Raw genomic sequence first — 21,969 nt, 5'->3', positions numbered from 1 at the left:
ACGTGAACACAACATAATTCCTGATCTTTTAAAATTTGAATTCTGGTAGGGGAAGATAGGCAACACATAATACAATTTAGAAAGGGATAATAATTATATAGGAAATCAAAAAAGTGCTATTATAGAATTACCAAGAGACAGGGTCATGATGGGCTTTCTCAAGTGGTTATTTTCTCCCAAAATCTGAATGATGAGGAGCTTGCCCCCAAACGACCTGAGAGTCAGTACTGTGGGCACAGAGAACTATCTAGTGCTTAGCCCTAAGGCAGGACCGAGCTTCCCATTCACTTGGAACTGAAAGGAGGCCAACACGGCTAAAACCAGGAGGGACAAGGGAGTGATGCCAGTGCCAAGGCCCTCAGCCAAAGACCAGGAGAAGCACATCTGTGGTTAAACAGGTGGCCTCATTACCTGTTACAGCAAGGAAGAATGAGCACCATGGGAAGCTGTGGGGTATCTCAGTAGGAAAGTGTTAGAACATACTGTAGAGTGAGGCTTCAGCTGGGTGACTCAGGGGAGGGCCTGGGAAAGCAGAGGCTCACTCTCAATTGGATGCTATCAAAAAATGAGTGCAATTCCATGGTTGGGCATTTGGCAGGTGGCACAGGGACCTTGCTTTTGTCGGTGATTAGACAAAATTAGGAAGTGGTGCTGTTTTGTTTCACTTACCATGGTATCAGGGTAGCTTTGTGTGAGGCTATTATCCTATGAGATCATTTAGATTGGTCATGAGCCTCACTGGCCAAGAGCCTCAGACCAGCTTGTAATACTACTGCAGTCCAGCTGTGGACGTCAGTCAATGCCACGCATCACAGGCTTCATGTCTTCTCTCTCACTAGCAATAAGAGTGTGTGGAAAGGGACCTGGATTTTGTTTTCACTGCTGAACACAGACAACAAGTACACAACCAACTCTGACAGAAGTCAATGAGGGGTTAATATTTCTACATAGTCAACAAAAAGCATCTCATCCTAGATTAAAATGAACCCAATCATAAGGCTGCCCCTGATTTCTGACAGCACCCAATTCAGAGCAAAACTATACCTCGCTGTATCCTTCCCTAAACTAACCCAAATCCAAAGCCTATAATGAGTCCCTGCTAACACTTCCTTATTGAGGTGCCTCAAAGTACCCCATGATAAGGCTGCTCTCTGCCTTACTGCGACAAGCCAATAAACCCAACTTTGCAGATGTTGTTCTAGGAGTCTGGCTAAAGAGAAATACAAAGAGAAATCACTGGAAATTTTAAAGCAGGAAAGTGACATGACATGACTCACATTTTTTAAATGAGCACTCAAGGCCCTGTGAGCAGATGGGTTTATGAGGGTAAGAGTAGAAGCAATCCAGATGATGGCGAACCTGAATTAAAAGTGACAGTGGATGAAGAAAGGGGACAGCTCTGATCATCACGGTCGAGGAGTTAGCGTGGGAAGCTGGGCAGAAGGGCATGGAGCTTCAGGAAGAGGGAAGAAGCAAAGAGTACCCTCTCCCAACTAGGAGGAGAATGAGCAAATTAGGCAAGAAACATGGATGGGGGAACAGGTATTGAGGGTAGCACAGGAGAGCACAAGTCTGGTTTTTCCAGATGTTGAGTTGAATGTGGAGCACAGCAATCATGGAAGAAGGACTGGGGGAAATACCGAGGAATGAAGCTGGATACGAAGGTTAGGGCTCAACCGCAGGGGCCTTGGGCATCATGCTAAGAATTTAGATTCATTCCATAGGGCAGTGAGGACACATTCAAGGTTTTATTAGATCAGTGACCCTCTTAAAGTCAGCATCAAAAAGACCAAGACCAGAAGGACGGAAAGACAAGGAAAAATCACCAGGGGTCATGTCAGTTCTTCTGCCTTAGTTCTATAGGGAGTTGCAAGGGTCCCCCTGTCCAAATCCAAGTGCAGAGCCCCCTGTGATTCTGACGGTCACCAGAGCTTTCGTCGTCCTGAGGCCTATCAGGAAATCCCCCTACTCTTCACTTGTCACAGTGGGCAGATTTGCATCTCCCAAGAAGGTTTTCATCATAGCCAGGTTGGAACTAAGATCGAATTTAGCAACAAAAAATGTATAGAAAGGGCCAGATTTTGGTTCTAAGCTTTCAGAAGTCAAAATAAGGACACCGACCTCTTTGTTTTACATGACGTGCGGCGTCCATAAGACAGCAACGAGCCAGTTGTCCCAGCCCTCCGGGAGAAGACCTTGTGTGGTGTCCAAGGAACAACTCCCTGACAGTAGCCCAGCCGTCTCCATCCTGTCAGTGGCTGGGATAGGACTATAGCGCTCTCTCCACCATTACCCGGAGTCTGGAAAGGGATGTGGAGCCCGGATGGTTGTACCATGCTCCCACGTCTCCTTTGCCCATTCCTTTTATTTTTATTTTTTGTGTAACTTGCCTAGAATACTTTGAGACAGCAAAAACTTCAGGTTTATTCACATTTGTATTTATTCAAGCACTTATAATAGGCAAAATGGGGCTTAAAGCTGGGTTATTAATGAAGTAATACATTTAAGAATCCAAGCAGGGCAGGTCTCCTAAAAGGATTTGACAGCTGGCTCTCATTGCTCGGGGTCTCACAAGACCACTTCTGTTTTCTTTCATTCAGCAAACTTGAAGAGTCTCTACTACGTGTGCTGCTTAATGCTGAGCTCTGAACATAGCTGCAGTGAGCACGCTATCCCTACCCCCTTCCGCAGAGCTCGCAGTTTGGGTGAAGACCTCATGCAATGTGACCGACTCACAGTGACATGCAGCTGAAGAGGTTGAGAAGAATTTACGAGATGTTTCTTCCTGGGAGACTGAAGGAGCAAACAGAAATGTATTGTCCTGGGAGAACTGAGACCATCAGGAAGGAAAGAGTCTGTTGAAAGAATCCTTGCTGGCCAGCAGAACTGAACACATCTGAAAACGTGCCTGCCTGAGACCAAGAGTCCTGTCCCATCCAGGAAGCCTTTCCAGCCCCTTCCCACTTAGAATTTGTGTCCCGCATTCCCTTTCTCATATGTCTTGTTCGAAGCTCTATGACATTTCCACAATGAGTAGTTTTTATTTTGTGAATGTCTGACCCACTCAACTGTGAGTCTTGATAATACATCTTTGTGTATCCAGGGCACCACGGCTCACCTCCACACATCACCATCAGGATTATCTGCACATTGTAGGGCGTCTGGGTGGCTGAGTCTGTTAAGCCTCTGCCTTTGCCTCGGTCATAATCCTGGGATCCTGGGATGGAGCTCCACATAGAGTCATAGAGTTGTCCTCCCTGCTCAGTGGAGAGTGATTCTCCTTCTCCCTCTGCCCCTCCCCCTGCTCATGCTCTCTCTCTCTCTCTCTCACATAAAATCCTAAAAAAAAATAAAAAAATAAAAAAAATAAAAATAAATCTGCACATTGTGACAGCTCAGGGTGACATGCCAGACACTGCACTAGGGGATTTCCTGGCATTATCTTGTTTAATCCTTATAACAATTTATGACATCAGTCTCATGATTACCTCCATTTTACAGATGAGATTAGTTCTCAGAGAGGTGAGACGATTTGCCCCTGTACACAAGCAGGTGCACTGGGATGTAAACTTAGTTCTGTCCGATTTGGTTCTGGGATCCTACTCTGAAAGTTGGTGGCAAATCAGACTTTATAGATTTAAATTTCAATTTAGAAAAGTAGCTTTAAATTTTAAAAGTCTGGGCTGTTCCAAAATGCTTTGTATCCACTAGCTCATTTAAGTCTTCTCAAGTAACGAAGGAATTTAACATACTAACTCCATTTTATGGAGGCCCAAACTGAGGCTCAAAGACTCACCAGAGGCTGATATTTGACTCAGACCAAGGCTGTATCTTTACTGCTATGCTCCACTGCAGTCTCCTGTAAAAGCTATTTAACTTCTCTGAGCTTCAGTTTCCTCTCTGGTAAAATCAGGATATGCTCAGTATCTAACTAAAATCACTTTTCAAAAAGTGATGAAACAACGTAAATGAAACAACGTTGGGGTACCGGGGTGGCTTAATCACAAAGGGCAGAGTCTAAAAGCAGGTTCCAGGCACTCGTATTTGTAGTACCAAAGGCATGTGACTTTGGGCAAGTCACTTAACCACTTTGAGCCCCAGTCTCTTCATATAAGAAATTACTTTCCCAACTTAGCTACTTAGTGTTTGTGAAGATAAAGTGCGACGCTGTCAGAAAGGTACTTCTCACCCAGAGAAGGTCTCTACCGATGGTAAGTGATCGCAAGTCCAAAGAAGGCTCAGAAGAGGCAACAGTCACTCAGTCAGCTGACTATCAGCTCCAGTGTGCACCCATTAGACCAGCGGGAGAGAGTGGATCGCAAATAACCCAGCATTACGGGGTTGTCAACTGCCTCTTCCTCTCAGGATTTGGAATTTGCACCAAAACTATCTCTTCGGGTTCTGGATATCTTCCCATTTGTAGCTTGAGCAGTTGAAATGCCAAGAAGTAAAACTCAGGTTAGGGAAGTGGGGTCTTGTCAGCCCCGCGAGGTCATGCTTCCTGATGAGCAGCACCTGGACTCTCCATGTGCCTTCGGAATTGACTCTAAAAATTCACACCCCAAGGGGCCATTTGAACTAGGTTCTGCATGCCTCGCGGACATGTTCAATGGGACACCTTCAGTTTGCTCTCGTGACAACCAGAGACCCACTCTGAGGTTAAGTTGTGATGAAGCCTGTATTTTGAGAACATGATAAAATTGAGCTGTGTCCCCCAAAAGATTGCGGTCTGGGATTAGGGAATGGTAATTCCCTCTGGCTTACCCGAGCCAAACAGCACCTCCACAGGAGAGGCTTTTCAATAAGGGTGGTTGGGAGCGAGGTAGATTCTGGGAATGCATGTAGCTTTCCAAAGCTTCATGGAACATCTATCCAAAACAGTGACTTTCCACTGTTTTGACTGTGATCACAGTTTGAAATGCATTTCACATTGTGACTTGATCTATTGATACACACATTGTAGTTTAAATCATAAAAAAAAAAAAAAGCCTTTTTTTTTGTGTGTGTGTGAATCCAAACGATTGGATAAGGGCAATTTTATATGGTCAACTTAATAACTAAGACAAAATTTCGCGAAACAATTCCTGTATGTTTTTTTTAATCTTTTTTTTAAATTTTTATTTATGATAGTCACACACAGAGAGAGAGAGAGAGGCAGAGGGAGAAGCAGGCTCCATGCACCAGGAGCCCGACGTGGGACTCGATCCTGGGTCTCCGGGATCGCGCCCTGGGCCAAAGGCAGGCGCCAAACCGCTGCGCCACCCAGGGATCCCAATTCCTATAGGTTTTGACTCTATCTCATTAAAAAAAAAAATGCTGATTGTAACTTAATTTGTTTTATGATCTGCCAACAGGACAGGCCTTATGGGGAAAAAAACTCTTAGATCCACCATAAGAGAGAACTTTTGGGGTCCTTGGGTACGAGACAATACTTCTGAGAAAACACATTGCATTTTGTAACAATTAGGGAGAAAATTCCAACTTCAGTTATACTGTACGTCCTGGGGTCAATGCCAATTCTATCTTCCTGTTGATTCCCTCCTGCTGAAGACCATCAGGAATACACCTGCATTTGAACAAAGTTAGGCTTATGGGCTCTTTGCAAAAAGAGGGTCAGAGCAACCTGTGAACCTGCAGTGGAGAAGGGTGGGGGCATCTCAGCAAGAGGGTGTCAAGGCAAGGGACTGTCCTGAGTGTATGTCAGGTGATTTGGAGGAGGGTCTGAGGAAACGGTTTAATTCTACGCTGGTAGCTTCTGAAAGTGCAGCCAACCCTGTGCTTGGCTATCTGACTTGTTATGCAGGTGGTAGAAGGGAGAGGATGGGCTAAAACCTTAATTAGCGATGATGCACCAGTCCTCTTTGGTTATTTTAAAGTTTGAACAGTATTCTTGTCATTATCTATGCATTCAGACTGCGATGGACTCTGCAGTGGCCTGGGTAGCCCCTTGCAGCAACTGAAGCCAGAGCTTATGCCCAGAGCAAGAGCCACCACAGCCACAATGGTGTCCACCCAGATGCCAGCAATGGCCCGCATTCTGGGGACCCAGGCTAGGTTGGCTTGGAGAACTTGGCCCCTAGGGACAGGTCAGTCTCACCCTGATTGCTGACCACTGGACTCAACCAGGCTCTCTGTCCTGGGGGTGCTGCTGCTGCTTTTTTTTTTTTTTTAATTTTTTTTTATTTATCTATGATAGTCATACAGAGAGAGAGAGAGGCAGAGGCACAGGCAGAGGGAGAAGCAGGCTCCATGCACCGGGAGCCCGACGTGGGATTCGATCCCGGGTCTCCAGGATCGCGCCCTGGGCCAAAGGCAGGCGCCAAACCGCTGCGCCACCCAGGGATCCCTGCTGCTGCTTTTAAGCGGGGGGGGGGGGGGGGTCTTGAAAAGAAATGAAGACATCCGGTTAGCTGTACGCTACAGGTCCAACGGGCCCAGCCCCGAGGCAGGAGAGGATGTGGCGGTCATCACTGAGGCAACCCTTGGCTGTACTGGGGGGCACTTCACGGGGTGGTACGGCTGTCCTGGTAGGTCATCTCCCTCAGGGGCCCTGGGCTCACCAGGCCCGCCAGGGGCTGTCCCACCTGGCTGCTGAAGGCACCCCAAAGGGGGCGGCCTGGGCTGCAGCCAGGTCTGAGTCACCGCTGACACACACCTTGAGGTCGCCAAGGAGCACCCCCGGTGGGTGGAAGCAGCAGGGGCAGGCCCCGGGGAGCCGGCTGGGGTGCGGACCGCCTTCGAACAGGACTCTCGAAGAGGCTCACTGCACACTGTGCAGCCTGGGGGCTCTGGGAGCGGGGAGCCCGCACTAGGCCTTGGGGGGGAGTCGACACTGAGCCCTGGGTGGGGGAGCCGGCGCTGAGCTGGGGGGGATGAGCCAGCGCTATGCCCTGCGGGGGGAGCCGGCACTGAACTGGGGGGGGGAGCCGGCGCTGAGCTGGGGGGGAGGCGGCGCTGAGCTGGGGGGGAGCCGGCGCTGAGCTGGGGGGGGAGGCGGCGCTGAGCTGGGGGGGAGGCGGCGCTGTGCTGGGGGGAGGAGGCGGCGCTGAGCTGGGGGGGAGGCGGTGCTGTGCTGGGGGGGAGGCGGCGCTGAGCTGGGGGGGGAAGTGCTGAGCGGGGTGGGGAGGCGGCGCTGAGCTGGGGGGGGAGGCGCTGAGCTGGGGGGGAAGCCGGCGCTGAGCTGGAGGGGAGGTGGCGCTGAGCTGGGGAGGAGGCAGCGCTGAGCGGGGGGGGGGGGGGTGGAGGCGGCGCTGAGCTGGGGGGGAGCCGGCGCTGAGCTGGGGGGGAAGCCGGCGCTGAGCTGGGGAGGAGGCAGCGCTGAGCGGGGGGGGGGGGGGGGGGGAGGCGGCGCTGAGCTGGGGGGGGAGGCGCTGAGCGGGGTGGGCGGCGCTGAGTGGGGGGGGGAAGTGCTGAGCGGGGTGGGGATGCGTTCTGAGCTGGGGGGGGAGCCGGCGCTGAGGCGGGGTGGGGAGGCGGCGCTGAGCTGGGGGGGGAGGCGGCGCTGAGCTGGCGGGGGGGAAGCCGGCGCTGAGGTGGGGAGGAGGCAGCGCGAGCGGGGTGGGGGGGAGGTGGCGCAGAGCTGGTGGGAGCTATGACGGGGTGGGGAGGCGGTGCTGAGCGGGGTGGGAGCGCTGAGCGGGGTGTGGGAGGGGCGCTGAGCTGGGGGGGAAGCCGCGCTGAGCTGGGAGAGGCACGCTGAGCGGGGGGGGGGGGGAGGCGGCGCTGAGCTGGGGGAAGGCGCTGAGCGGGGTGGGGAGGCGGCGCTGAGCTGGGGGGGGGGAGGCGGGCGCTGTGCAGGGGGGGGGAGCGGTGCCACTGGCTGGGGGGGGAGCCCACCCTGAGCTGGGGGGGGAGGCGGCGCTGAGCTGGGGGGGGAGGCGGCGCTGAGCTGGGGGGGGAGGCGCTGAGCTTGGGGAAGCCCGGCACTGAGCTGGGGGGGGAGGCCGCTGAGCTGGGGGGGGAAGGCGGCGCTGACTGGGAGAGGCAGCGCTGAGCGGGGGGGGGGGGGAGGCGGCGCTGAGCTGGGGGGGAGGCGCTGAGCGGAGGTTGGGAGGCGGCGCTGAGCTGGGGGGGGAAGTGCTGAGCGGGGTGGGGAGTCGGCCTTGAGCTGGGGGGGAGCCGGCGCTGAGCGGGGTGGGGAGGCGGCGCTGAGCGGGGTGGGGAGGCGGCGCTGAGCTGGGGGGGGAGGCGCTGAGCTTGGGGGGGAGGCGGCGCTGAGCTGGGGGGGGGAGGCGCTGAGCTTGGGGGGGAAGCCGGCACTGAGCTGGGGGGGAGGCGGCACTGAGCTGGGGGGGAGGCGGCGCTGAGCTGGGGGGGAGGCGCTGAGCGGGGTGGGGAGGAGGCGCTGAGCGGGGGGGGGGGGGCGGGGGGGAGGCGGCGCTGTGCTGGGGGGGGAGGCGGCGCTGAGCTGGGGGGGGAGCCGGCGCTGAGCTGGGGGGGGAGGCGCTGAGCGGGGTGGGGAGGAGGCGCTGAGCGGGGGGGGGGCGGGGGGGAGGCGGCGCTGTGCTGGGGGGGGAGGCGGCGCTGAGCTGGGGGGGAGGCGGCGCTGAGCTGGGGGGGGAGCCGGCGCTGAGCTGGGGGGGTAGGCGCTGAGCGGGGTGGGGAGGAGGCGCTGAGCGGGGGTGGGGCGGGGGGAAGCCGGCGCTGAGCTGGGGGGGGAGCCGGCGCTGAGCTGGGGGGGGAGGCGCTGAGCGGGGTGGGGAGGAGGCGCTGAGCGGGGGAGGGGGGCGGGGGGGAGGCGGCGCTCTGCTGGGGGGGGAAGCCGGCGCTGAGCTGGGGGGGGAGGCGGCGCTGAGCTGGGGGGGAGGCGGCGCTGAGCTGGGGGGGGAGCCGGCGCTGAGCTGGGGGGGGTGTCGCTGAGCGGGGGGCGGGGTGGCGCCGGCGCTGAGCTCTGGGTCCGAGTGGGCACTAGGTCTGCAGGGGGCCAGGGGGGAGTCCGCCTGAGCCCCCGGGGGCGGGGAAGGGCCGGAGCCTCCGCCGCCCCTGCGGGCTGACTTCTGCCGGGACCGCGCGGGGAAACGCGGCGGCGGGCACGTGGCGGGGCTGCTCCCTCGCCACCGCTCCCCTACCCGGTGCCCGCGGGGCAGGACGCTGCAGCCTCCCCCGCCCTGCGCGCGCGGGGCGAGCGGATGCTGCGGTGGGGGGGGGGGGGGGGCGGAAGGCGGAGCGCAGGGCGGGGCGGGGGACGGAGGCGGCGCAGCTGTGGCGCCGCCCCGTGGGCCGTGAGCGTGGCGCGGGCCTCCCACGTGCACGCGGTCTGGGGTGAGCGTCTCGCCGCTTGGGTGCTGGGGCGCCCGGAGAAGCCGCGCCCGCCCAGCCCGCGCGGGGAGGCCGTCCCAGCCCCCCCAACCCCAAGCCCAGGGCGGCCGCGCCCTGCCCCTCAGCAAGTCCAGGGCCTGGGAGCCAAGTATGTCCAAACACGGGGCGGTGACTCGGCAGGACTTAGGCCTCTCCCCAAGGAGTTAGCTCTCCTAGGCTGCCCTCCTTGAAGTTGGGGGGGGGGGGCAGCAAGAATGGCCCAGATCAGAAGCACCAGGAGGAGTGAAACTCCGGCTTCGCGCTGGACCAGGGACAGCTGAGCTAGGCTGCTGAAGAGCAGGCCCCAGGACCCTTCCAATTGAGCTCTATGAAGAAAATCAAATCTCATTTATTGGGCACCGAGGATTTTATTTATTATTATTATTATTTTTAAAGATTTTATTTATTTATTCATGAGAGAGACGGGCAGAGGGAGAAGCAGGTGCCATGCCAGGATCCTGATGTGGGACTCGATCCTGGGACTCCGGAGTGACGCCCTGAGCCGAAGACAGACGGGCAGCCGCTGAGCCACCCAGGCATCCCTGCACCAGGCATTTTAGTCTCACCGGCTCCTGACCACACGGTGCAGGCGGGGCCCTGCTGCTGCTGCTATTACACTGAGTGAGGAGGTGGCCCTAGGGCACAGCCTGGAAAGCTGGGTCTTTCCCCCTTTGACCTGGGCAGCTTGTGTATAAGGCACCTTGGCTGGGAGGTCACATTTGCTGCAGGCTGATTTCCTTCCTTGTGGGCCCTGGGCAGGTATTCCAGAAAGGACCCCCTTTCTGGCTGAGGCGGGCTCATAGTAGCTCTAAGAAGTGAGGCGGCTGTGTCCACGTCCCAGAGCCCTGGTGTATGGGCAGGGCAGAGCTTCTGAAGGGGGTGTAGCATCTCCATAAATAGCCCAGGGTCCAAGAATTTCAATCCTCCTTCCCAGCGGGGAGCTCCCCAGGGGTGCCCCGTTTGTGGGATCAGGAGCTCCCCTAACTGTGACTCTGGGCGAGCTGCTGTATAACCCTAGGCTAACCTCTTACCAGTTGCCTTTTACATGAGAAGAATCTGAGGCTGGGAGAAGTCAGGTAAAGTACCAGGGCCACAGTTAGGCACACCTTGGAGCCAGTATTTGAATCTAGGTTCATGGAGCACCAAAGCACAGTTTTCATCCACTGATCTGTGCCAGCCCTTCCTAGGCAGTGTCAGGGTCTGGATTTAGGATCACTTGACCCCATGGAGTCACTCCTGGGTAGCCCTGGTTTCCACGGTGTGCTTGGAGCAAGTCTTTTCTTCCCACCGTGTGTGGGAGTGGGTGCATCATCCAGAGGAATGGGTGCTGGTCTTGATGTCCCGATATGAGTTGGAATCTGGGCCTTAGCAGTTTTATCAGCTGAGCCCTCCCACATCGTGGCTTTCTTCCCAGAGTCCCACTTCTCTCATCTGTTATACATTGAGAACAATACGAATCTCTTCAGGCTTGAGCTGTTAGTGTAAAATGCGCAGCAGAGTGCCTGGCACAAGATAAGGTGTCCATTTAGTAAAGTGGTTTAAGTGACTTGTTCAAGGTTTGGATTTGCACCCAGGATGGTCTGAATCCAACGTTTCGTGTGGTTCCTTCCAGTATCTATTTTTGCATTCTTTTATTAAAAAGTATAATTGATTTCTCATAAGGCAGTTTGGGATGGATTATTTGCCAGAGAGAAGACTGTTCTCTGGGAAGACAGTAAAGCCTTTTTCCCCTGTTGGTGTAGCTTCTTCCTATGACAGGGACAAGTAATCATGCTGCTTACCACATCCCGCTCAGTCCCCGGGGCTTGTGACTTAAGAACAAACACCTTGTGTCACTATAAATCCAAGGGAGTCTGGAAATTCATCGTGTTTGTTGATAGCTCTTTCCCAGGATTTGGGGCAGAATTTGGCATTTTATAGCAATGGACACAGGAGAAGATAAACATGCTTTGGCTGAGTGGTGGCTAAGCATTTGCTGATAGGGATCAGATGCAAGCAGGAAGGGGGCAAGGAAAATTCTGAAGATTTTTTTTTAAAGATTTTATTTAATTATTTGACAGGGAGAGAAAGAGCGAGAACACAAGCAGGGGGACTGGCAGGCAGAGGGAGAGGGAGAAGCAGGCTTCTTGCGGAGCAGGGAACTGGATACGGGGCTCCATCCCAGGACCCTGAGATCATGACCTGAGCTGAAGGCAGATGCTTAACCCACTGAACCACCCAGGTGCCCCTGAAGATGTTTTGTTACCAGCGCTGGGCAGCATTTGCTGAGGCCTTGGGGACTAGGGGGTCACATCCCCTGACTGTTCCGAGGCAGCATAAGGAACACGCAGGCAGGACAGCCTTGAGTTAGATACCAAGGCTCTGTGACCTCGGATAAGAAGTGTGACTTCCTGCAAAACAGGAGCAAATAGGACTTTCTTAGCTATTGAAAAACATTTCAACAAATGCTTGTTACAGAAAATTCAAAGAGTAAAGAGGTTAGATAAAGTGAAAAAGACCTCCTTCAGCCAGTTCCACTCCCCAGGGATCACCGTGTGAACAGGGGGACATCTCTTCACACATGTGACAAGCACATATATGCACACTGTCTTCTTTTACAAAAATGGTACCAGGCCATACACACTTTCCTTTTACCCACAGAGAAATTGATTCCCAGGGAAAGTAACGGGTGCACAAGGTCACACAGAAGAGATTGTAGCAGGGCTGGATCCTGGCTGGAGTCCCTGCCTCCTGGCCCCACACCCCATGCCCCACCCTGCCTCACAGCAGCCCCACCCCCGCCATCCTTATTCCACTTGAGCATTCCAAGGGACACACATACAATTACCCTTGTGGATAAGCAGAGGAATAATCCAAATACTTAATACCATGCACTTTGCAATCCCAGCCCATCAGAGCCCACAGGAGGTGGAAATGGCCTTCCTGAGGTTACTGGCTAAATATTGGCCCTGTGTGGGGGGGCCTCATTTTCCCACCTTTCTCATTGTCTCTCAATGCATAGTTAGGAAGGAAATACAGGAAGGGAGGGAGGGAGGGAGAGAGGAAGAGAGGAAGGAAGGAAGCTGCAAAATGGTCTTAAATAATACCACAGAGGAAGAAAGAAAACACTTTCAACAGAATCATAAGTGTTATTAACTGTAGTTATTTTTAAAAATAAGGATGAAGGAGATCGTTCTGCTTGAGAAAGGGGGAAGAGGCAACAAGGAAAAGAATGAACTAAAAAGGAAGAGTTTGGCAGAACTGGGTTTGGGATACAGCTTTGCACTCCATGGCTCTGTGACCTTGGACAAATGACTCAATCTCCTTGAACTTCCTTTCTGTAAACATCTGTGAACATGAACGGGAGGAGGAAAACAAAGAGGAATTGAACCAAGATTATACCAGTTAAGGCTGAGGGGTTTGGGAGACTCTTAGTCTGGTGGGTGGGCTTATATGTAGTATACAAGTCAGGGTTGGTGCAGGGAGCCTGGATTCCAGATGGGGTCTTATGGCCTTTCTCACCCTGAGTTCAAGCTGATGGGGACTCTGGATTGAACCTCTAAATAAGCCTCATTCTATAAAATCATATGGTTTATCTGTTAGAGATTGGAAGAACGGCTGAGAGGATGTGGAGGTACAGTCACAGGGACAAACATGAAGGATGGAGTGGCTTTCAGCCCCTCAATTTATGAAGCACGCCTCTGACTGAATTTTCCCCCGCCATGAGCATATTTTCTGCCTGCTTCATTTATTTTTTATTTTTTTATTGGAGTTCAATTTGCCAACATATAGCATAACTCCCAGTGCTCATCCCATCAAGTGTCCCCCTCAGTGCCCATCACCCAGTCACCCCAACCCCCTGCCCACTTCCCCTTCCACCACCCCTTGTTCATTTCCCAGAGTTAGGGGTCTCATGTTTTGTCACCCTCACTGATATTTTCACTCATTTTCTCTCCTTTCCCTTTATTCCCCTTCACTAATTTTTATATTCCCCAAATGAATGAGACCATATAATGTTTGTCCTTCTCCGACTGACTTCTTTCACTCAGCATAATACCCTCCAGTTCCATCCACGTTGAAGCAAATGCTGGGTATTTGTCGTTTCTAATGGCTGAGGAATATTCCATTGTACACATAGACCACATCTTCTTTATCCATTCATCTTTCGATGGACACCGAGGCTCCTTCCACAGTTTGCCTATTGTGGACATTGCTGCTAGAAATATCGGGGTGCAGGTGTCCCGGCGTTTCATTGCATCTGAATCTTTGGGGTAAATCCCCAGCAGTGCAATTGCTGGGTCATAGGGCAGGTCTATTCTTAACTCTTTGAGGAACCTCCACACAGTTTTCCAGGGTGGCTGCATCAGTTCACATTCCCACCAACAGTGTAAGAGGGTTCCCCTTTCCCCACATCCTCTCCAACATTTGTTGTTTCCTGTCTTGTTCATCTTCCCCATTCTCACTGGTGTGAGGTGGTATCTCATTGTGGCTACTTTAAAAGCCACCAGTGACCATACAATAAAAGGCTCCTGGAAAGCAAAGCATTTGATTTTGTTCTAGAAGGCGGGCGCTTCCCGCTGCAGGGGCACCAGCGAGCAGCAGAGGGCAGTGCAGACAGCCGCATCCCGGCAGGCGGGTTGTGCTAGGGAGCGGCCTGAAAAAAACGGTCTCATCCCAAATGTGGTTAAAAAAAAAAACACAGAGCGTAAAATTGACCATTGGAACCATTTCTGACTGCTTAGTTCATTAGGGTGAAGTCTCTTCACGTTGTTGTGCAATGTCTAGAACTTTTTTTTTATCTTACAGAACAGAAGCCACACGCCCCTTACACCACAGTCCTCTGTGTTTCTGGGAATCTGACTGCTCTCAGTAACTGGGGCGAGTGGAATCATCCAGTGCTCGTCTTTTTTGGACTGGCTCTTTTCACTTAGAAGAAATCTTTCAGGGTTCCTCCACGCTGTGGCACGTGTTGGGCTTTCCTTCCTCTTTGAAATGATTCTTTTTGCCTTTGGCACAATATGCACATGGCACAAATTTCCTCTGCCTGGATTTGACTCTTCCCAGAATGTCATATATCGGGAAGTGGGGGCATCGGTGGTGTCCTTCAACTCCTGCCTGTGTTCCGTGTGCGGGACTCAGGGAGGAAGGGGAAAGAGCAGGGGAAGTGCCCCAGTTCCTTTGTTCAGTGGGCAGTCCCTTGAAGGGCCTCTTGTATAAGACAGGACGTTGTACGTACTCTCCTGTAACTCAAGATTTCCATGCTTGGGGGTCCATTTGGAAGAAATGATTCAAGAAAGAAAGAAAAATTCACATTCACAACCTTTGGAGAGGCATCAGTGGTGGTGCACTGCTCACAGCTCCCTGCAGGAGGGAGGCTGCTCTGAGACCTCCAGCTGCTGCCCGTCTGGGGTCTGCTCTACATTTGGGCCACATGCACACTCTTCCAGGGGATGGGAAGAGATGTCTCCCACTCGAGGGGTGGGAGCCCAGTGTGCATATACACGCTTGTGGACCCTGCACAGTGGCTGGGGAGGAATGCACATGGGGGTGGAGGGAACCTACAGTGCAGCTGTGAGATAAGAGGTTAGGCAAGAGATTGGCAGGGAAGGCAGGATGGGCATCCCAGCTGGGGCAAGTGCTGGGTCTGTCTGGCCCCGGGAGCCAATGTAGTGGGCCAAGGCAGGCCTTATCCACAAGCTGGAGGAGAGGTAGGGGGAATCCTGGAAGGCAGAGCCAGGAGAGGCCCTTGGGTGCAGGTCCCAGCGGCAGGGGTGGATCCACGGACTCAGAAGAAGTTGCCCCAAGAGGCTAGCTCTGCCCAGAGCACTATCTGGTTTCCTCTTAAATCTAGATCACAGGGCAGCCTGGGTGGCTCAGCAGTTTACTGCCACCTTCAACCCAGGGCATGATCCTGGAGACCCAGGATCAAGTTCCACGTCAGGCTCCCTGCACAGAGCCTGCTTCTCCCTCTACCTGTGTCTCTGCCTCTCTCTCTCTGTGTCTCTCATGAATAAATAAATCTTGAAAAAAAAATTCTTTTTCTTTCTTTCTTTCTTTTTTCTTTCTTTCTTTCTTTCTTTCTTTCTTTCTTTCTTTCTTTCTTTCTTTCTTTCTTTCTCTCTTTCTTTCAAGGACAAACAAACCACATCCAAGGCCTTAACTTACAGATGCAAACCGAAGGAGCCATTTAAACATTAGCTATTGAGGTACAATACATACGTTGGGAGGAAAATGCTTCTCCATCTGAAGCTTATACCAAACTTTGCTTGATCGACAGCTGAGCTCTGCTAGTGCTTGGGTGTGGCTGAGGGTAAGAGCATATCTGCAGAACCAAAGGAGAACAGCTGTGTTCCACAAGTACTGAAGCATTTTAGACTGCATTAGTGGGGAGGAGGGGGTAGGTTTCACATAGAAGGGAAGAGGGGGGACAAAAGCTATGCCCCCCCCCAGGGCATTAGGCTGCCTTGCAGAGTGCCACAGCAGAAAAGCAGACCTCCCCTTGCGCACGCTCAGTGAATTCTCTGCAGACCTTGGCGGCATCCTGCAGCAAGGAGTCCTCTGAACTGGTGCCATGGTTTCCTGGAAAAGACATTCGTCCATCAAGTTCATAGAGATGGCCATCCACGTTGTTAAACAGAATAAAATGAAAATTCACTTTGTCATCTACCCGACATTGGCCTTCCTGTGCCACGGCATCATGGGCTGCCTGAATGGCCTCATTCTTTTCAAAGCATTTTGCTCGGTCTTCAGGGGACAGCTTCTCCGTTTCAGAAAGAAACTGTTTTAGGACTGACCCATCCTCAAACTCCAGTTTGTCTTGGTTATTGGCCACTGCATGGATAAGCCCGATGGTACCACAGGAGTTCCCAATGGTCTGCTTCATGAAGTACACCTTAGGACTGACTTCCTGTCCCTTCAGTTCTTCAATCTGTCGGGCAAACGGGCTTTATGCTAAACCCTGAAGGACGAATAGGACTTAGACAAAGAGCAGAAAGAAGAATGTTCTAGCAGAAAAGTTATTGGTAGGGCAGCCTCATCACAGAATTTCATGCTTCCACCTTTTTGGCCAAGGGCTGTGCTCCCACTGGACCCATCTTGTTCCCACAAATGGCCCTGAACGTGCCCTCATCTTTTTTTTTTTTTTTTTTGTGCCCTCATCTTGAATCTGCAAATGCTGCTTCCAGTTACTGATGCCTAGCCAGGGAGGGACCTCTTATAAATCCCCTGGATGTATAAGGATTTACTTATTTGAGAGAGAGAGAGAGAAAGGGAGCAGTGGAGGCCAGAGGGAGAATCTCAAGCAGACTCATTGAGCTTGGAATCTGACCAGGGGCTGGATCCCACGACCTCAAGATCATGACCTGAGCTGAAATCAAGACTCAGACAGATGCTCAACAGACCGAGCCACCCAGGCACCCCAATCCCCTGGATGCTTAAAATAGACTTGCTAAGTGTTGGTGTAGTGATCAAGGTCATATGTCATCTCCCAGATGGGTTAGAAAAAGAAAAAGAAATAGAAGGGACTTAGGAACATTGGGGGAATCTATTTTTGTTTTTGTTTTGTTTTGTTTTTTAGCTCTGGCGTAAATATCTTAGAGGAATGAGCTCAGGTTTCAATAAAAGAACAGTCACTCATACCTGCTCTTGTGGGTGGAGGATGACTGGTTAAACTTAGGCCACCCATCTACCAGCACCTGCAGGTTAATGAGTCCTTACATGGAAGATTGTACCCTAAACTTGAAGCAGTCCGAATCACTGGGAGAATAAGACATAGGGAGCATCCGATGCCTGTGAGTAAATCCTGAAATAAATTCATACCCAGGCTGTCAGGGCCAGAGTCTATGTACAGCACGTTCACCACTGGAGACCCTTTTCCCTTGGGCGAGGCCAGCAAACTGCCTTGGGGGTCCCCCTTCTGGTGTGTCCCCTTGGAGGAGTATGATAGGAAGGCTGCAGGACAGCCAGGGTTTATCAGCATAACCGAGGGGCTTGGTGAATTTACCATATGGTTTGTCTTTCTTTTTTTTTTTTTTTTTAATTTTGTTCATTCATGAGAGACACAGAGAGAGAGAGGCAGAGACACAGGCAGAGGGAGAAGTAGGCTCCACGCAGGGAGCCGATGTGGGACTTGATCCTGGGACTCTAGGATCACGCCCTGGGCTGAAGGCAGGAGCTTAACTGCTAAGCCACCCAGGCGTTCCCATATGGTTTGTATTTCTCTCTCAGGCCTACATTGCCTAGTCCAGGAGCTGCAGGCTTGAGAAAACTGCAAACAAGGTGATGCACCTAAACCATCCTGCCCTTCAGAGACCCCCACAGAGGCAGCAGGAGTGAGGGGAGCTCAGTACTGCCACACTCTAGAGCATCCACCTTTGATTCTGTCAGGGTAAAGGAAACAGCCATGACATTGGAAATGGGGAGGGGGGATAAATAAGAGTCAGCTGCCTGGCCCCAGTATATGCTCTGGGACAGATACGCGTCAGGGCTGTCTCTAGACGGCTGGCTCCACGTGAGGCTCACTCCTGTCACAGGCGTTGTAGTCTGTCAGCTTTTGCCCGAAATCCAGCCACTCGACAGGCACTGGGCCACACGAGTCGTTAGCAAGAGGGCTGAAAGCACACCCGTCCCAACTGATCAGATGTGTCCTGGGCAGGCAGCAGGGGAGTGTGTGCTCATCATGCTCTTGAGTTTCTGGAATGAGACTTGTTGTTGTTTGATAACACATTTTGAAACAGGCTGGGAACTTTGGCCTAAGACATCTGTTTTCAGAGATAGTGGGGGAGCAAGGAGGAGCCTCCCTCTCTCTCTTCCTTGTTCGAAACCATCTTTTATAATGTGAACCCTCTACTGTTTACATTTCCTCATACTCGTGTTCTGACAACCATTCTAGAGACCGACCGCAGTCAGGACTGAAAAAGAACCGACAACCAAAAGAACACAAGAGAGTAGTCATGCCAAGTTAGGGCAGGCTTAAAACTAGAAATTGTGGTATAGCAGAGAAGAAGAAATTAAAACGGTGACATTAAAACAAACGTTGTAAAGCATCCAAAAACAGGAGGAGAAAAAAATGTTCATGAGAGCAAATTTTTTTTAAAAGATTGATTTATTTGTTTTAGAGAGAGAGAACATGCACAATCGGGAGGGACAGGAGAGAGAATCCCAAGCCGACTCCGAGCTGAGGGTGGAGCCCAATGCGGAGCTTGATCTTAGGACCCTGGGATCATGATCTGAGCAGAAGCCAAGAGTCGGCTGCTTAACCAGCTGGGCCACCCAGCTGCCCCAAGAGGGCAAAATTTAAATAAAATTCAACAATAGTAAGATCAAAAAAGAAAAAAAAAAGGAGAGGAATCAGGAAAATAGCATTTATGCATGACAATAACTGTAATTAGGCTGTGGTTTCAGTGGTTACACATGAGGTACTGTATGAGCGCTTCAGTGGATCTCACACACTCCTCACAAGAACTCAGAGAGAATAAAAGCAGTTATTCCCACTTGAGAGGATAATGGCCTGGAGGCCTGACAGATAAAACAGCTGTTTTGGGGTCAGCCAATGAGTGGCGAAGATGGGATCCCAGCCCAGGACGTCTGATTCCAAAGCCTACACTCAAATTGGATGAAAAGCTTCAGCTGCTTTCATTCACATCCCTTCCAACATCCACTAAGAGCGTTTTCCCTTTCCTCCCAACGCCAACTGTGTGGGGTCATTTGCAGCATCACTGCGTCAGCCCTCTCTGGTGCCCGCTGGATGTCCAGCAACTCAGTTCAGTTCTGACACTACCTAGTGTTGGTGAAGACCCATGGGTCAGAGGGCAGTCCTAAGTCCCGGGCACCTGTCCTTCTGACAGGTTGGCTAGAAATCAGATCTTCCCGTGACCCCCTCCTCAGCCTCGATAATTTGCCAGAATGGCTCACAAAACTCAGGAAGCCACTTTATTTCTGTTTACTGATTTCTTGTAGAAGATACAAATGAAGAGCCAGATGAAGGTGCCCATAGGGAGCGGAATGATCCAGAAGCATCCTGAGCGTGGAAGCTTGTGTCCCTGTGGCAATGGGGTACACCACCCTTTTGGCATGTGGTTATGTTCACCAAACAGAAAATTCTCCAGGTCCTGTCATTCCATTTTTTTTTTTAAGATTTTATTTATTTATTCATGAGACACACACAGAGAGAGAGGCAGAGATATAGGCAAAGGGAGAAGCAGGCTCCCTGTGGGGAGCCCCATGTGGGACTTGATCCCAGGATCATGCCCTGAGCCAAAGGCAGATGCTCAACTGCTGAGCCCCACAGGTGCCCCACATTTAGAGGTTTTTATGGAAGTTCCATTACATGGGCATAACTGGTTAAATCACTGGCCAGTGGTAATTAAACTCAGTCTGCAGCTTCTTTGCCCCCCCTAGAGGAGAGAATGAGAATGAAGTTTCTGACTTGCTCATCACAGAGTTGGTTCCTCTGGCAACCAGCTCTCCTCTCCTTACAATGTATCAACGGGCCCACCTTAAGTCACCTTATTGGCAGAAACTCAGGTATGTGTGAGAGGGGGTTGTTACGAATAACAATACATCTCATTACCCCACCCATTAAGAAATTCCACGAGTTTTAGGAGCTCAGTGCCAGGAACTGGGGATAGAGATCAAATATATGTATTTGTTATGTCACAAAGTTGAAGCAAAATTAAGAAAAGTATTGTGTCAGGGGTCCCTTATATACTCTCAGGTTCAGCGATTTGTTAGAAGGACTCACAGAACTCAGAAAAGTTGTTTTATTCATGGTTATGGTTATTACACTAAAAGGATACAGATTAAAATCAGCCAAGGAAAAAAGCCACAGAGGGCCAAATCCAGGTGAAGCAGGCATGAGGTTCTAGTTGTTCCCTGCCAGGGAGGTTGTATAGACAGTGCCTTGTTCTTCCACCAGTGATGCGTGACAGCACATACAAATTCTTGCCAACCCGGGAAACTCACCTGAGTCTTAGTATCCAGAATTTTTATTAGGATTCAGTCATATAGGCATGGAGTCCCGCCCCAGAGATCAAACTGTGTAGCTCAACACCCGAGGTGAATGAAAAGAAGGGTTACCATAAATCACATTGTTAGCATAAATAATCTGGCATAGACCAAGGTCTCACATATACAAAGATATGCTTATCACGCTGGACAGCCCAAGGGCTCAGAGGAGGGGTGCCAAGAGCTGCTGGCTTGCGAATGTGTGGGGTGCTAGCAGCCCAGCTCTGCTGAGTTAATCCTTTCCCGCTTAGTTATGTTTAAGATAAAAGTAAAAGATATGCAGTAAAAGGCAATAGTGTAAAGCAACTGAGGGTTGACATCATAAAAAAAATAGTTTAAGAAAAATAAAATGGGGCCACCTGGGTGGCTCAGTGATTGAGTCTCTGCTTTCAGCTCAGGGCGTGAACCTGGGGTCCCAAGTTGGGCTCCCCACAGGGAGCCTACTTCTCCCTCTGCCTGTGTCTCTGCCTCTCTCCTTGTGTCTCTCATGAATAAATACAATCTTTAAAAAGAAAAAATAAAAGGAAACTAGATATTAGACTTGAGGTCTATAAAAAGTGTTCTGAGAAATCCCTCAGAAAAAGATTTCTTGCTGAAGCCACAGGCTCTTTCTTCTCGAGGTAGGGCTTGGCAGAGAGCCTTGACCTACATTCTTGTTTGCCAGGCTCTTCATCTTACGTTCTGATTACAGGTCCTTTATTTTGGGTGGAGTGGAGGTAGTGAGGGTAGAGCCCAAAACAGCCACTGCTTGTCTCAGCAGCATGGATGAGCAGGTCCCAGCAACTGTACAGTGAGTCTGCCTCACTTGCAGAGGAGGGTCTCAGCATTTCTGAACCTAGTCACTGCAGACGGGCCGACCTAAGTGGAGAAGTGGAGAGTCATCCAGATGGAGGGAGTGGGACAAAACCAAACCATGTTTGAAGCTGACAGCTGAGCCATTGAGATAGATTATTCCAGTTGACTGTAAAGCAGAGCAGTTTATTATATGGCCTTAGTGTAATCTATCCCAAGGATAAAAATAAATAGAATCAAAATAACAAATTAGAAAATTGTCAGCAATAACATTATTAATAATATTAACATTGTTGTTTTGTAGTAGCTATATTTGGATACACACATAGGTACATGATTAGGTAATTAAATAAACATGTTAATAGCCTAAATAACTATACTAATGTTATTAGGAACCAAGATTTTCCCTGTAGGAGGGAAGAATTGCAGATAAACAAAAAGACATTAAATTAAAATCATGTAATCTGCTACTTGCATTGGAAATATCAGTATGAATTCATGATGAACTTTCCTCTTAGGAAAAAAAAAAAAAGCACAAAGACATTTTCTCAGCTCACACATATTTTGTATGTCCAAGCTGGAAAAAGGCCAGAAATAACCAACCTAGGTTAAGATCTCCCAAGATAATTTGCCTGTGAAAGAAACCATTGCCCTTGCAGAAATGGCTGCTTTCAGGTCTGAGGAAGGAAAAGAATGAAATCTGCCTGGAAGATCTTTTTGAACCCGAAGAAAAGGAAGATGTCAAGGAACAATGGGATCATGTCAAAGGACTCAGACGCTCCCATGACTCTCACTGACCAAGAATTCAACGGATAGAAACTTTTCGACTAGGATAAAACCCAGAGGTTCATAATGATACCAAAAGTATAAGGATCTTTGCTAACCAACTCATTGTTC

The 21,969-nt window shown here is 51.1% G+C and overlaps 1 protein-coding gene across 1 annotated transcript; it reads right to left on the bottom strand.

The window, feature by feature from the left end:
• Positions 1 to 15,730: 15,730 nt before the first annotated feature.
• Positions 15,731 to 16,370, bottom strand: LOC121471571 (ubiquitin carboxyl-terminal hydrolase isozyme L1-like). The gene is made up of 2 exons (XM_041722368.1): positions 16,335 to 16,370; positions 15,731 to 16,204 (listed from the first exon to the last, which is right to left on the bottom strand). The coding sequence occupies exons 1-2, from the start codon at positions 16,368 to 16,370 to the stop codon at positions 15,731 to 15,733; spliced, it is 510 nt and encodes a 169-aa protein (XP_041578302.1).
• Positions 16,371 to 21,969: the final 5,599 nt, after the last annotated feature.

This window comes from Vulpes lagopus, chromosome 11 (assembly GCF_018345385.1).
Source record: "Vulpes lagopus strain Blue_001 chromosome 11, ASM1834538v1, whole genome shotgun sequence".
NCBI lineage: Eukaryota > Metazoa > Chordata > Mammalia > Carnivora > Canidae > Vulpes > Vulpes lagopus.
Note: the sequence above shows the minus strand (reverse complement) of the source record. Positions and strands in the feature narration are given on the sequence as shown.

Coding starts and splice junctions, on each gene's coding strand:
- LOC121471571 (XM_041722368.1), bottom strand. CDS start 16,370: ATGGGTCCAGTGGGAGCACAGCCCTTGGCCAAAAAG. Junction 16,205..16,334: donor CACAGCCCTTGGCCAAAAAG/GTGGAAGCATGA, acceptor TTTGCCCGACAG/ATTGAAGAACTGAAGGGACA.